Source organism: Gopherus flavomarginatus, chromosome 8, assembly GCF_025201925.1.
Source record: "Gopherus flavomarginatus isolate rGopFla2 chromosome 8, rGopFla2.mat.asm, whole genome shotgun sequence".
In the NCBI taxonomy this organism is placed as follows: domain Eukaryota; kingdom Metazoa; phylum Chordata; order Testudines; family Testudinidae; genus Gopherus; species Gopherus flavomarginatus.
In genome coordinates, this window is record NC_066624.1 from 58696256 (window position 1) to 58712508 (window position 16253).

A 16253-nucleotide genomic window follows, 5' to 3' on the forward strand; every position below is an offset into this window, starting at 1 on the left:
GCAGCATTGGGACAACCCCCAGCCCAGAGAAAAGCAAGAAAAAGAACCAACAGACACAGTCCCAGATTTTGAATTTGGGAGATTTGCCCCCCTCCACCCACTGATTTGCCACTTGCCTCCTCACACACCCCCTCTCCAAGTATCAGGGGCAACAGGTTTGTAGAAAGTTTGGTGGTGCCCAGAATGCTCAGAGCCCGACCCCCTTGAACTCTGCCCCCCACCTGCCTAAGGCTCTACAAGGGAGTTTGGGTGGGGGGAGGAGGTCTGGGGTGCAGGCCCTGGGTTGGGGTGTAGGATAGTTGAGAGGTTGGTCTCTGGGATGGAGTTTGGGTGCTGGGTGCAGGCTCTGGGCTGGCGCATGGGGTGTGGTGCAGGATGGGTGGAGGGGCGCAGGCTCTGGGAGGGAGTGCACAGGGCTGGGTACAGGCTCTGGGAGGGAGTTTGGGGGCAGGAGAGGGTGTGTGGGAAGAGGTGGGGGTGCAGGTTCTGGGACAGAATTTGGGTGCTGGGTGCAGGCTCAGGGCTGGGGCATGGGTGGGGTGCAGGATGGGTGGAGGGGTGCAGGCTCTGGGCAGGAGTGTGGAGGGCTGGGTGCAGAGTCTGGGACAGAGTTTGAGGGTCAGAGAGGGGCTGTGGGCTCTGGGAGGGGGTAGTGGGTGCTGGGGGGAAGGGGACTGCCATCACATGTGGCTTCCTTCCTCCCCTGCTGCCCCTCGCCATAGCTTCACTGGGGGGGGGGGGGATGGGGCTGCCCCTTGCCCAGTGTTTGCAGGAGTAGGGGCTGCGGGGGAGATGGAGTGGATCACAGAGTCAAACACTCACTGAAGCCCCAACAGCTACTCAGGTGAGTGAGGCCCACTGCCGATGATCCTGTCTCCCACTGGAAGCCCCCTCGGCGTCTCCGCCATGTGTGTGCCAGGGGATGGGAGGGCTGCAAAGCATGTGTGTGCCTCCTCCCCCTCCCTCCCCGCAACGTGCAGCAGCCAGGAGAGCCACATGCAGCTCTCGTTCTGGCAGGGACGCTCCGGGGCTTTTCTGTGCCCCTTAGCTTTGCACGCCCGAGGCAAGCGCCTCACTTGCCTTGCCCTCTTTTCGGCTCTGCTTCCCTCACTCCCCACAGTTCCTGAACAGCAGTGGTTCCCCATCCTGGAGACCAACCTAGAGCTCCCTTACTTCCCATGTGCTACCCAGCTGACTTCAAAGGATTCATTAACTTCAGGCAGTGTGTGTCAGCACTGAATGAGTCCCCTTGTGAGCGGGCTTGTGGGGGTGATGTCCCTTAGCTAAGTTCCCTCTAAGCTGCAAAGCTGCCTATTAAGCGCATGCAGGTGTTCACGGCTGTGGCGGGAAGAGATGCCTCTCCCCAAGCCCTGGACTTGCCACGGAGCCCCTCCCCTGGCCTCAACCCAGCCCGGCCCTGAACCTGCTGCGGCCAGGGAACAGGCATCCCTCCCCAGCCCCAACCCAGCCCTGGCCCTGCTGTGGCCAGGCGCCCCTCCCTCAGCCCCACCCAGCCCAGCCTGGACCTGTTGTGGCCAGGGGAGAGGTGCCTCTATCCTGCAGCCCAAGTTCTGCTGCGGGGACAGAGAACTGAGTTGGAGTCCTTTTTCCCCACCATAGCCCTAAGGAATCCCACTGCACCCCAACCCCCTCATCCCCAGTACCATCCCAGAACCTGCACCCCCAGCTGGAGCCCTCAGCCCACTGCACTTCAACCCTCTGCCCCAGCCCTGAGCCCCTCATCCTCAGCCCCACCCTAGAGCCTGCTCCCCGAGCTGGAGCCCTTACTGCCCCGCACTCCAACTCTTTGCCCCATCCCTGAGCTCCCTCCCACACTCCGAACCCCTCAGTCCCACCCTGCCACATTAATTTTGTTATGTGCACCAATATGGAGGTGATGTGTGACACATCACCTCCATATTGGTGCACATAACAAAATTCATTCCGCACATGGGTGGGAAACATTAGAGGGAACATTGCCCTACAGATTCAGCTGGGCTGAGAAAAAGGGGCATCTGGGCAGGTTCACTGGAGGTGATGGAGCTGGTCTTCTCTCCAAAGACAGATAAAAAGTATGACATGTATAGAGGGTGTGGAAGGGCAAAATAAACCAAGTGGCAGGGATACAGCCCTTGTGAGCATAGTATCAGAGGGGTAGCCGTGTTAGTCTGGATCTGTAAAAAGTGACAAAGAGTCCTGCGGCACCTTATAGATTAACGAAAACTTTGGCTCCAATACTTCTGGAGCATAGTTACTGAATGGAGGAGCTGCCTTTGTTGTCGAGGGTTGTGGGTGCAGCTGGAGAGATCAAAGGTCTGTCATCTCCATTTTGGAAGGTGGAATTCTAATCAGCTTGCGATTTGCGATTTGATAACTCTTGCGATTTGATCATGAGTGTTTTTTTTAAAGCCCCGGCTCCTGGGGTCATGCTTACCTGAGATGCTCTGCTTTCTTTTGTAAAAAGGGAAGTTTTTGTAAAAAGGGAATGTAACTGTTACAACACAAGCGCTCTTGCTTTACTGCAGAGAACAGGAGTTATCACCAGGGCAGGAGAGGCAGATGCTGATCGATGTGCTCACGCTATCTAACAACATGGAAAGGCCAGAAAGGAGGCAGCTGTAACAGCCATTAAGGGATTGTCTGCACAAACATTTAGCTTGTGACAACCTGGGCTGTAAATCTACCCGTCGCTGGCCTTCCATGCACTAAGTGGCCGTGTGGACCCTGCTGATGTGAACTAGCAATTCCCTAGTGCACTTCAGTCTACTCCCTTTTCAAAGTGGGGTAGCTCCTCTGACTGCCAGATACTGGCAATGGCCGACAGGATGAATCATGGGAAATTGTCCTGTTTTATTCAGTCCCTCTGAAGCACCTGGCACTGGCCACTGGTGGAGACAGGACACTGGGCTAATGAACCATTGCGCTGACCGACTATGGCTGTTCTGATGTTCGTATCAGATTGCACAACGGAACTTTAATGTGTGTCAGCAGGGTCCACACAGACAGTTGCATGCAGCAGGCTAGGGGGACAGATTTACACCCAGCTTGCCGCAAATGAAATGTTTATGTAGATAAGCCCTCAGTTACAAACAGTGGCAGGAAATTTGGTGTGGTTTGAATTGGGAGGACAATAAATTTTATTTTGGACTCACTGGATCTCTGTTTCTTTTGCAGGCATTCCAGACTCCTGGGGCTTGTTACTCTTTGGCTGGGAGTCATCTTTCTAGCTGGGTTCTTCCATACGAATGTAAAGATCACCTCGTAAGTCCACTTTGTATAGTGATAGAACAAGTAAGGAGAACTTGCCATGTGCCCTGTCTGTGCAGGGGCAGCAAGATGATCCATCATATCTTATATTTTTGGATTGCTAAATGTAGCCCTAAGCACAGAGACTAGGGCTAGGATTTTCAAGTCTGAGGGCCTGAAGTTGGGCTCCTAATTCTATATCTAGCACCTAAATAAGTGACCTATCAACAGTGTAGAACGCCCAGCAGCTGGGAGTAGCTGCAACAATACACAGCAAGGGGAGTGAGCAGGAGAAGTCAGAGCCCCTCCCAACCCCCTCAGTAACAAATAAGCTGATTATTGTGTGGAGCTGAAAGAGCCATGCAGACTGGCATTCGGAGCTAATGAGGGCAGAAGAGGGGTGTGGCTCATCTATGGTTTCTAGAACTACAGACAAAGTGCTGGATCTTTAGCTGATGTCAGTTGTCATAGCCTCATTGACTGCAAGGGAGCTATGCCTGTTTACACCAGCTGGGGATCTGGTCTTCAATAGAGCTATGGCCAATTTACACCAGTGGGAGATGTGGCCCATTGACTTCAATGAGGCTATGCTGATTTATGCCACCTGGGGAACGGAACCATTGAATTCAGTGGACTGATGCTGATTTACACTAGCTGGGGAATGGGCCAGCTGAGTTCAGTAGAGTGATGCTGATTTATGCCAGGTGTGGAGCTGGCCCCAGTTATCCCAAGGAAAGGTAGTTCAGGTTAAACTTTGGTGGCTTTGGAAAAGTAAAGTGGGAGGGGCAAGAGGGTAGGAAATGGCAGGGGAAAGCACTGTCAGGTGGGAGAAATGGATTATACAACACTAGAGAAAACATTTCCCATGTGCTTTAAGTTCCTACAGAATGTGGAGGTTTTCCACCAAGCACCTGAGACCCAGTTACCCCCAGACGAACGTGATGTTTCTCAAGACCCACAAAACTGCCAGCAGCACAGTCATGAACATCCTATTTCGGTTTGCAGAGAAGCACAATTTGACCTTAGCCCTTCCTGCTGGCCAAAACTACCACCTGGGCTATCCTCATCGCTTCATGGCCCAGTTTGTAGAGGGATTTAAAACCATGGGACAAAGCTACAACATCATGTGCAACCACATGAGATTTAACCTCCCAGAGGTGAGATCCTGGACAGTAGCAGTTGGGTATGCATCCTGTGAAATGACTGTGGTGCTGTTATTATCAGGGATCCTAGTTTTCCATGATAAAAAAACGAAATTCACCAATAAAAAAATGTAGAAATCCATGTTTTTTTTTGTGATTAAAATGAAATTCTGAACTTTTGTTATCCTGGCCACAGTATATATAGGTATCAGTTGAACACAATGTTTTATTGATATATTTACAATTTTAAAGCAAGCTTGCAGTTGGAGCCCTGGCCATTCTCCTGATTATCTGAATTGTTTATGATCTGATCTGGCCTTGGTCCCAATTAGATCAGATAATCAGGGTTCCACTGTATAGGTTTTTATTTTCTCACAAATGTAAAAACTAAAGATTCTCTGTAAAAATGCAAATTTTACATTTTTTCCATGGCAAACAGATTTCTAGGATCCCTGGTTATTAGCTAGCACTAAATATCACTCTGCAGAGGCGTTTCCCTTCAAGAAGCGCATTGCAATTGGCATGTAAAATGTTTTACGAGTTAGGAATTAATACGTAAGCCTTCAATCACAAAGATCTGGGGAATGGCCATCATTAGCTGGCAATTTCTCTAAGAATCTTAGAATTGACAATTATTTATAAAACAAACAAACAAACAAGACTGGAGTTACCTTGTTTGGCTCAGGGAGGACCCTTTGCTTTGGAAAATAGAGAGTCAGCTTCTAGGCCTGGCCATGATCTCTCTGTCTTTCTCTCTCTTCTTGATGGAGTAACTGGGGGTGAATTCCACTCCACGCTCATAAATCCCAAGCATTCAGACTCTATATGGAGGACACAAAGAGCAATCTGGGAGGTGAAATCCACCCTTCACCAAGGGCCAGGGTGCAGGGTTTGTTGCACAGCACTCTTCCCACAGCTGCTGCTCCAGCCAATGGTCTGGAATAACAGCCACAGTCTCACTGTAGCAGTTGGGCAAGTCACTGTGGCTTTATAAATGTGGATCTTCACTCCATCACTGGCCTGAACCAATGTGTCCTTCAGCATCAGCCAAGTGGGGCTGGCCTTGAGCCCGCATCCATGGTGTTTAGGGGTGCACAGGTATCTCAGATACGATACCCCTCTGTGATTGTTCAGCCAGAAAACCCCTCATGCAGCCCAGCATAACATGCCAAACTATTCACTCAGCCCTAACAGGAATGAGAAAACTCCGCTTCCATATGCTTACTATAGTGAGTGGCCAAGGGCCATGTGTGCTGGTTTAGCTATACCAGTACAGCAGTGCTGGCAAGTCTTCCTAGCACAGAGAGAGAACTGGACCAGTTGCCTACAACCTGTCAGTACAGTGCTTGTACTTAGACTTTCCCACCGTGACTATGTTTTAACCCCCTGCAAATGATCTACATTATGCTTCTTCTTTTGGCCTGTTTACTCTTAAAGTCAAGTAGGAGCCATTTTTGTATCACAAAACCTCTCCTATGCATAAGCAAGAGATACAATAATGTTCACATTGTGCTGTCTCTTTATAAACAGGTCCAAAAAGTAATGCCAAACACTACCACCTACTTTTCCATCATGAGAAACCCAATTTCACTTATGGAGTCCTCCTATGCCTATAATAAATTTTTTACACCAGCATTTAGAAGGTCAAAGGATGTGAATGAGTTTCTGGCCTCTCCATGGACATATTACAATATGAGTGAATGCACAAATAATGTTCATGCGAGGAACTACATGTGGTTTGACTTTGGCTATGATAACAATGCAATGGACACTGAAGACTATGTGCAGCGTGTCCTAGCGGAGATTGAACAGGCTTTTCAGCTGATGCTGCTAACTGATTACTTTGATGAGTCCATGGTCCTGCTGAAGGAGACTTTGGGCTGGGAGCTGGATGATGTGGTTTACTTCAAGCTGAATTCCCGAAGCCAGGACTCTATCAAAAGCATGACCCCTGAGAGCAAGGAAAAGGTAAAAGAATGGTGCTCATTGGACTGGAAGCTCTACCAACACTTCAACAGGACCTTCTGGGGGAGAATTCAGGAGACAATAGGACTAGAAAAATTGGATCAGGAGGTGAATCTCCTGAGAATGAGACAAAAGGAACTTATGGAGCTGTGTCTCTTGGACCCAATGCCGGTAGATAAGACCAAGATCAAAGACAAAAAACTTCAGCCCTTCCAGTCAGGGCGTGCAAATATTCTGGGCTATAATCTTAAAGAAGACATGGCTAATGAGACTCTGAGAACCTGCCTGAGACTGATCACACCTGAGCTTCAGTATATGTCATATCTGTATGCTCATCAGTTCCCAGAGAAGAAGAGGAAGAGCACAGCCTTTTCCTTGTGGCGGAGGTGATAGTGTTGGTGGATTGTTAATATCACCCACAGAGCAATAATGCTTATAACATTCCTATCACATTGTTCATGTACCTCCCAGAGATGTGTGTTTACATTTTTGTGGCCCAGTGGAGTTAACCCATGAAATTTCCTTACAGAGATTTCAGATCCGTGAGTAGGGTGGGGAGACAGGGTGTGTGTGGCAGGAACACAGCACTCCCTAGCTGACTCTCTCTGGCATATGGTTCCCTGGACATCTTTGCTTGCTCCAGCCTACACCAGGGGCTGGGCTGGGGTGAAATTGGCTAAAGAACCAGGGAACTGTGATTTATTCCCTGACTGCCTACTGTCCCTGCTTCACAGAGCAGATACTGGCCTTTCCTCTGTGGGTGAAATACAAATTTAAATCACAGCATCAGGTTTAGTGCAAATGCCTGCATTGATCTTGCTGTAAATGGAAAATGCTTCAGAGAAGTGACTCTGCAGGAAATTCCCCATTCCCATTCTAGGCTGACTCAGGGATTGCCAGTGCAGTACAGGTCAGTTTCATGCACACAGACATTGCAAAGACCAAACAGCATGTTTAGCAGGCCTGAGGGAAAGCTTTATATTTCAGTTTATTTGATTGTACTTTATATCACAAGCCAGTGGAACTGAGCTCACAGGGTGTAACATGCTGGTTGTTGGAAACACAGGAACAGACTCCTGAGATACAACATCCTTTTGAGTCTGGAATATATTAGCCCTCCGCTCTAAGAGAAGTCATACAGAACTCGCCTGCCATGCCCCTCTGTCCTGGCTATTCGACGGGAAGTAGAATGGTCAATCAGAATGATACACAGGCTTCAGAACTCCAACTAAAGATGTAAAATATTTTGGCCTCATAGTTTTGTCCATTTTACCTCATATAAGAGATAAAAGGCTTCCATGAGAATCATCATCATGTCAGCAGTTTAAACAGCATGGTTACATGAGGAGCTCTTCTCTTTAGATACACTCCATTTTGTTTAAATCCAATCAAATCAAAGCCTTCCCTGTGTAAGGCTCACTCTCTCCTTCAGAATCTCCATGAACTGTCTCTCCCTGCCTTTCCTTTCCAGTAATGGTTCCCATCCTCCACCCCATCCCTCTATGTAATAGCTTCAGAGAACAGACTATTCAAGGGCTCTGGGCTGGTAATAGGCTGTATCTATGATATAGAGGCAGTGTGATCATTAGCAGGGCTACAGCCTGGGACCTTCAGAATCAAAAGGCTTTTGATTCTGAAGGTCCCAGGCTATAGTGGAGGTAAAGGACTTATGCCATGTGCCATCGCCTGACACTCAGTGGAGGCAGGAACATGACCACATGCACGCACTAAGCCAGGCTCTCGTACTCAGAACCTCCACAGACAGACCAAGCCAAGCCCCAAACGTCAGCCCAACTCAGAGAAGCCAATACACCACTGTGATTTCAGTCAGCAGATGCTTCAAGCTGGACTCACCTTTTCCTGCCAAATGAGACCAAAGGGTAACGTGGTTTTACATAGGAGCTGTCATCCTCCAGCTAGTCCCAGGTGTGTCAGGTAGCACAGAGCACAGTGAGGCAGAGTATTACCATCAGCTGGGGAGAGAGACATGAGTGTCATTATCCACCACTAGAGATTTAAGGAAAGATGTAAGATGTAAGATTCTGAAATGTTCCTTTTGAGGAGGCTGTGTGGTCTAATGGATAAATCATAGATTCATAGACGATTAGGTTTGGAAGAGACCTAAGAAGGTCATCTAGTCCAACCCCCTGCTCAAAGCAGGACTAACACCAACTAAATCACCCCAGCCAGGGCTTTGTCAAATCGGGCCTTAAAAACCTCTAAGGATGGAGATTCAACCACCTTCCTAGAAAGCTCATTCCAGTGCTTCAAAACTCTTCTAGTGAAATAGTGTTTCCTAATATCCCACCCTCCTCCACTGCAACTTGATACCATAGCTCCTTGTTCTGTCAAGTCATAAAACTGGGCATCCAGATACCCAGCTCTGCCACTGACTGCTGTGTGACCTTGGACTAGTCACTTCTCCCTCCCCCATACTTTGTCTGGCTTGCCTATTCAAACTGAAAGTTCCCTGTGACAGGGCCTGTCCTTGATTATGCATTTATTCAGTCGGACCCTAGCTTCAGCTGAGGCTTCTAGGTGCTACTGCAATAGAAATTACACTATTAATTAAAGATGAACCCATTGATCAATTTGGTAACAAACCCAGCTGGCAGCCAGCCCACTCTGGGCTCTGAGCATGCCGGATCCATCCATTACCAAGCTCAGGCTTAGGCAATATTTGAATGAGAGGCTGCCAAGGAAAATATCATTGCTTCAGAAAGAGGAATTGGGGTTTCATGGGTTACACTCTTCCCCATATTGACTCAGTGCTGAATCAGCCCCACACTGAGTTATGAAGGAGCACGGCACTGCTGGAGGAGCTGGGGTAGATACTCAGTTTGTGTCACTTGTCACAGCTCCAGGGAGTTCAATGGATCGGTGACATTTACCCAGCTGGGAATCTGCCCAACTGTCTTTGGTATCAAATGGAGGCATTAAAATGTAACCCCTCCGGCTTCTTTTGCAGGAGAGAAGATCTTACTTCTGCTGTTCTGGTCAGTTTCCAGGGTAGGGGATTTCAGGCAGCCTCCCTTGCATTTCCCTTTAGTTTTCCTTTGCTTTTTAACCTGATGAATTATTGTTCTTCACTTTCTGGCCTGAACTGTTTAAAGATTGCTCCTTTCTGCTCACGAGGTGGCTGCATTTCAATGATGAGTGAAATGATGATTAAGAACATAAGAATGGCCCTACTGGGTCAGACCAGTATCCGCTCTTCTGACAGTGGCCAGTGCCAGGTGCCCCAGAGTGAATGAACAGAACAGGTAATCCTCAAGTGATCCATTCCCTGTCTCCTATTCCCAGCTTCTGGCAAACAGAGGTTAGGGACACCATCCCTGCCCATCCTGGCTAATAGCCATTGATGGACCTATCCTCCATGAATTACTTCTTTTTTGAACCCTGTTACGGTCTTGGCCTTCACAACATCCTCTGGCAAGGAGTTCCAAAGGTTGATTGTTGTTCCTTCCCAGCTTCTGGCAAACAGAGGCTAGGAACACCGTTCCTGCCTATCCTGGCTAATAGCCATTGATGGACCTATCCTCCATGAATTACTTCTTTTTTGAACCCTGTTACGGTCTTGGCCTTCACAACATCCTCTGGCAAGGAGTTCCACAGGTTGATTGTGTGTTGTGTGAAGAAATACTTCCTTTTATTTGTTCCAAACCTGCTGCCTATTAATTTCATTTGGTGACCCCTAGTTCTTGTGTTATGAGAAGTAGGAAACAACACTTCTTTGTCTACTATCTCTATACCAGTTATGATTTTATAGACCTCAATCATATCTACCCTTAGCAGTCTTTTTTCCAAGCTGAAAAGTCCCAGTCTTATTAATCTCTCCTGATACAGAAGCCATTCCATATCCCTAATAATTTTTGTTGTCCTTTTCTGAACCTTTCCAATTCCAACATATCTTTTTTGAGATGGGGCGACCACATCTGCACACAGTAGTAAAGATGTGGGCATACTATGGATTTATATAGAGGCAACATGACATTTTCTGTCCTATTATCAATCCCTTTCTTAATTATTCCCTGCATTCTGTTCACCTTTTTGACTGCCTCTGCACACTGAGAGGATATTTTCAGTGAACTATCCACAATGACTCCAAAATCTCTTTCTTGAATGGTAACAACTAATTTAGACCCCATCATTTTATATGCATAGTTGGGATTATGCTTTCCAATGTGCATTACTTTGCATTTATCAACATTAAATTTCATCTGATGATTGTGTGTAGTTTGTAAAGATTGTCCTCTGGTCTGGGTTCTTTCAATGAAAGGTATATAAATAGCATGGAAGGTGGTGTACTATGTTAATAATTAACAATAAAGACTGCGTCATATTAATTTGTTGCTCTCTGAACAGATCACAGGATTAAGACCCATAGATTGGAATAGTTTTTGAATCTACAGGTGAATTCAGATTGAATAGTGGTCACATTCCTTTTGTCTGAGGCATTGGTATGTGTGCAAACACTTTGTGACAGGGCACAGTGTTCAAGTATTACAACTCTTCCAGTGCAATGGCATTGCTACAGTGCTTAGAGTGGTAAATAAAACAACCCTCTCCCTTATCTGTCCCATGTCAAGGGCAGGAGTTTTAAGTATGCAGTAAATCAATAAGGGTGCTATATTTCATCACCTGATTCCTACCTCAGTTACTGTATAAACATTGACTGCACAATAAGCCCGTTGAAAATAGGTGACATCCATTCCTTCTCTGGTGCACTATGGCTGCCAGGTCTTATTCCACCTGGGAGCCAGAACTTTTCCATGTGTGCCATCTGTCCTTTCCCACTCAGCAGCACCGCAGTGGGTATAATGGAGAGGGTTAATAACTACAGTGCAGTGGGCAAGGGCCCTCTTAGCATAGCTGTACCTATACTGGCATAAATGTGCCTTTGCTTGTAGAGTTTATCCTAGGCGCCCAAGAGAAATAAATTATTCTCCCGATAGCACTTTTAGGCTGAGATAATGGGTCCACCATAGGGCTTTTGCTGATATAGCAATATCACAGGAGATCACACCCCACAGTGACATTGTTATGCTGACAAAAGTTTCTAGTGTAGACCTGGCCTAAAGCTAAAACCACTGTGGATGCCTTGGTTAATTGGGCATAAAGAGAGCACAGAGGTGGTGGAAAGGGAGTTAGTCTGGGGAAGGGAAAGGGGTGAATGCTGAGCTTTACAAATTAAATAAAAACACGGTGCAAGCACTAGTGCGAGTCTCCATTACAACCCATGTTGGTGTGGGGCTAGGAGTGCATGCAATAGCTACCGACAAACTCCAGAATCTGTAATCTGGAACAGGGCCACGCTGCCAATGGGTTGTGATGCCTGGGACATTAGCAATCAGAGGAGTCAGGAGGCAGTGGAAATGTTACTACAGTCTAAGGCAAAGAAAATCTTGCTGCCCCACTCTCCACACATACTGTATCCTTCAAGGCCTAGTATCCCTATCACCTCTCGTAACTCAAGCACACACTCGTATATTACACAGGCTGATCACTGTTACCACAGAGACAGATTTTACTCTAACCTTTATAGTAAATGTCAGGGAAGGGGTGCAAACATTCTTGCCTTTGAGTAAGGAGTGACCAGCCTGACTAGACTGAGAAACCCAGAGCTGGAGCAAAGAAATGAGATCAGCACAGAACAAACACCTCTCATCTCTGCACCTAGAGAGTGCCCTCCAAGGGGCAGAATGGGGCTCTCTCCCTGCTGGCGCCTCTGTGGAGGCTGCAGACCTCGTTATCCATCCTCCACAAGAGAGGAAAACAGAGGCTCTTCCTTCACTTCCAGAGGATACACTCAGGCTGTCTTTTCTCAAACAGCAACACTGGCTTCCCCCCATCCCCACACCTGGTGGGACAGGTTTCCTGCCTTTATCTTTACTCCCTCAGGAGTGGAGCTCCCAGCCGTGAGTCCTTCTGCATCCAGTCCAGGGAGGATCACTCCAAGCCTCAGCTCCCTCTTCAACTCCCTCTCCAAGAACAGCTCCCATCACTAGCTCTCTCATTGCCCCTTACAGGGAAGGCAAGTCCCTTTGATCACCTTCCCCTTTGTCTGTTTAGCATGGACCCTAGGGCTAGGCTGAAGGAAGCTGCACACATTTGTTTTACTTTCTGTAGCCAAGGAGACCTGTCATGTTGTTTTTCTATAGCTGAGACTGGGTAGCTATTCTCTGTCCCTTTTGAACCTGCCCTAGAGGGACTGTGACCCTCCCACCAACTTCTAGCTGGGACTGGTGCTCCTAATCCAGTGGGCTATTCCTTGTCTCCCTAAACCTGGTGACAAGACGGGTTTGAAGACCTTTTTCTACAAATCTGGTGTCTGTGCCTGCCTTTGTAGGGGGTGTGATAACTAAAATGAATAAGGGATATGTACCATCTAAATAGAACCTAGATGTCCTGATTTGCAGAGGGGAGGGACACAGAACAGACAAATACAACCTCTGCCGGAAGGTAGTGTACCATCTTCCAAGTCATAATCATGTATGAGCAGACAAACACAGGGCACAGGAGATCCAACAGAGAGTCCAGGACTGGAGACTAGGAGACACCATATCCACAGAGATGCCATCTACATGGCACCAAAGAAGAGGGACCTCTCTGCTGTATTAGCTTGTGGCCCTGTAAGGGGCAGGGAGGGTGGAGAGAAAGGGTGGCAGCTAAAACAACAAGGGGATTAGGAACATGTGACCCAAGATGAGAAACATAAATTGCAGTAATTCCTTCAATACTATAGTACGGTGGGAAAACATTCCATTAGTCCTGTCATACAAACAGAACTACCTACTATTAATGTCAAAGGCCATGTCTTCTTAACCTCCTAGAATGCACTTGAGGCTCAGCTAAAGAAACTGGGCGAGAGACAAGGACAGAGTTCTGAGTAATGTTTAATGGAGGCCCTGCTGCCAGGGCAGCACATGGGCACAACCATCTGCGGGGATGGGAAGGGACCTTTTCTCCTCCGCTCTAGGCACTGTGAGAAGCGTTGGTATGCTGTGCCCTCCCTTTCCTACTGATTTCCCCTCACCACACTGCAGACCCCAACAGGAGGAGAGGCTGGGGCATGGGTGGGGCTGAAGAAGTACTAGTGTGTGCGCATGGGTGATTTGCGGGAGGGAGGGAAAGAGAGACAGAATAGATGTGAGTATGACTTGAAGGAGTAGGGCCAGGAGAATATGATTTGGGGAACAAGATCCAGTATGTGAGTGGGACTTAGGGAGCAGGAAAGAGTGTGCTAGTGTATTTGGGATTGGAGAGTGTGTGTTGGACGCTTAGTGTTAATAAAGCACTTACCTAAACCAGAGTGCAGGATGGATCTCTCAGTTCAGGGGCTGATCTGAATAAACAAAAAGCCATTTCCAACTGAACGGAAACAACTTTTTTCAAAAACTTTTTTTGGCAAATGGAAAAACAAAACAACATGTTAGTATTGACTGGAATGTTCTGAGCCAACCCAAAACAATTTTTTTTATTAGTTTTGTGTCAATCAAACCATTTTGGTTGATTCAAACAACCCCTCCCCCCCCCCCAAGTTTTTCTATTAATTCAAGTGCCTCAGGTGATTTTCATCCCTTTTGTGTGTGTCTGTATTGTTTTTTGTTTTAAACTGGCCACATTTAAAATCAAAATGTCATTTTGACTCTTTAAAAATTGTTTTTCCAAACAAAACTATACCTCAAATTTGACCCAGGATAAGTGAATAATTTTGAACCTTGGAAATTTCATTTTTTTTGGGAAAAAACAGTTGAAAAAGATTTGTCCAGATTTACACTCAGCTTTCCTGTAGCCAAACTGGCCTCTCCATGCTCCACCGCCTGCTTCACCACTGCAAAACTTACTCCTGGGGGCATTCTGTGCCAAAACATTAAAAATTCTGCACAGAATATTTTTAAAAGTCTGCAAATTTTATTTCTCAAAATAACAATACATAATCATGCCAGATTCAATTATTTTGGTAATTTATTTCAAAATACCTGTCAGCAAGTATGTCATAACAATACAGACACACACAGAAATTCCTAGGAGTAGAGAGTTAAAGAAACCCCTATGACAATCCAGTTCCTGTTTCTCTGCCCCCTAACCCACCCCAGTGCCCAGCTGAGAGGGCAGACACTCTCCCCCAGAGCACAGCCATGCCCCCTCAATACACCCAAACCTCCTCCTCCCCAGAGCCCAGCCATAGGACTCCCGACCCACATACCTGCACCCTCTTCCCCCCCAGAGCCCAGCCACGTCCCCCCAGCCCAGATACCTGCCCCTTTCACTCCCCCAGAGCCCAGGGATCCAGAGAGAGAAACAGCCTGATGCTGGGTACCAGGCTTGTATTGAGTTTCCTGTGCACTGCCCTCTTCTTCCCTCAGGGCATGCTGGGAACTGCAGCTGCCAGGAACACTCTAGCTCCCTTTCCCTCCCCCTGCAGTGTATGACCTGTCTGCGCTGTCAGGGAGGGGCAAGAGACTGCTTTTGTGGCTTCCCTTTGCTTCCTCATCAGAAGTGATTTTTCTTCAGGGAAGCAAAGAAATCTGCATGGAGCATGAATTCTGCACATGAGCAGTGATGCAGAATTCCCCCAGGAGCAAAAACTACACTAGCATCAGCATGGGGCCCATCAAAAAAAGGAGCTATAAGTAGTTGGGGGTCTAGAACCCAAGATGCTAGGACCAGTAACACCACATCACTAGGAGGGAGCCTCACCAACTTACACCTAACAATTACTAAAGGGTTAGTCTCTGTAGGACGTACTGCCCAAAAAGGCCAGAGTGAGAGAACCTGGCACCCATCTGATTGGTTCTCGCCAACTATTTAAATCAGGAATTTGGGCTAGGAAGCTGTCTAAATAACCATGAAGGCTCTGGCTTGTTACTTGTCTTTTGCCGTCTTGGTTCTGCCTTTGGCCCTGACCAAGCTTGACCTTGGTACCCATTTCCTGACTTGGATTGGGAATTGGTCCTAACTTCTGCCTCTGACCCTGGTCCAGCAGACACTACTGCCCTGGCCACCAATGCCCTGGTCACTAAAGGAGGAAAACGAGTTAAGCATGCTGAAAGCCTCAAATATGGAAAAAGTCCCTGGCTCTGGTCATGAGGTGGCAGCAGCTGGGGGGACTTGCAGTCATTTCAAAGGTAGCTATTAGGTTGACCAGTTAGGACAGGGGTCTGGGGAACTTGCATCTATTAAAGCAGAATTTTTTTTTCATTAGATGCTGTGATTGACACAACAAGACATTTTTATTCATCATCATTGAGTTCTTTGACACAAACCCAACCCTTATCTTTATGGATCTGTGAGCATGTCTCACGCAGTCTAAAGTCTGATGCAGGCTGTAACTATAATTTCAGGCAAAGCAGAACTGAACAAGATAAGTTCTGGGCTTTTTAACAATCTGCTTTGGAACTAGTCTGTGGAAGCAGGGAAAGAAAGAGAGGGTTTAAGTGCAGCCATTTAAGTGTCAGAGACAGAGCAACTGTTCTGTCAAGTCTTAGGATTTGGCTACACTTGCAGGTGTGCAGCGCTGGCAGTTAAAGCTGTCTTCGTACAGCTGTGTAGGGAAAGTGCTGGAGTGTGGCCACACTAACAGCTACCAGCGCTGCAGTGTGGACACATTTGCAGCATTTGCAGCAGTGTTGGGAGTGGTGCATTATGGGCAGCTATCCCACAGAGCACCTCGTCCCATTTTGGTGCCATTTTGGCGCCATGGGTTGTGCGAAGGGGGTGGAGGGTGTGGATCATTCTGCTTCCTGTCCCAAAGCCCCATGATGCATCGCTTCACATCCTAGCTATCCCTGTTTTTCTGTCCACGTTTGGCTCCATCTTGACTCTCTCAATGGTTTCTGTGCAGCAAGATTTCTGTGGGAAATGGAGCCTGAACTGCTGAGGCATATGCTGATGAGT

The 16253-nt window shown here is 47.4% G+C and overlaps 2 protein-coding genes across 8 annotated transcripts in view; both read left to right on the plus strand.

Moving 5' to 3' along the window:
* Positions 1-16253, plus strand: part of ING5 (inhibitor of growth family member 5) — a 245932-nt gene that overhangs the window by 138218 nt on the left and 91461 nt on the right. The window lies entirely within an intron of this gene.
* LOC127056872 (galactose-3-O-sulfotransferase 2-like) lies at positions 2038-6743 on the plus strand. Its single transcript, XM_050965207.1, has 4 exons — positions 2038-2090; positions 3175-3261; positions 4124-4403; positions 5919-6743. The coding sequence occupies exons 1-4, from the start codon at positions 2038-2040 to the stop codon at positions 6741-6743; spliced, it is 1245 nt and encodes a 414-aa protein (XP_050821164.1).

Bases quoted from the DNA above. Each gene is read 5' to 3' on its own strand.
- LOC127056872 (XM_050965207.1), top strand. From the start codon at position 2,038: ATGGAGCTGGTCTTCTCTCCAAAGACAGATAAAAAGTATGACATGTAT. The intron at 2,091-3,174 runs GTGTGGAAGGGC...TTTCTTTTGCAG, and splicing joins AAGTATGACATGTATAGAGG to GCATTCCAGACTCCTGGGGC. The intron at 4,404-5,918 runs GTGAGATCCTGG...CTTTATAAACAG, and splicing joins TGAGATTTAACCTCCCAGAG to GTCCAAAAAGTAATGCCAAA.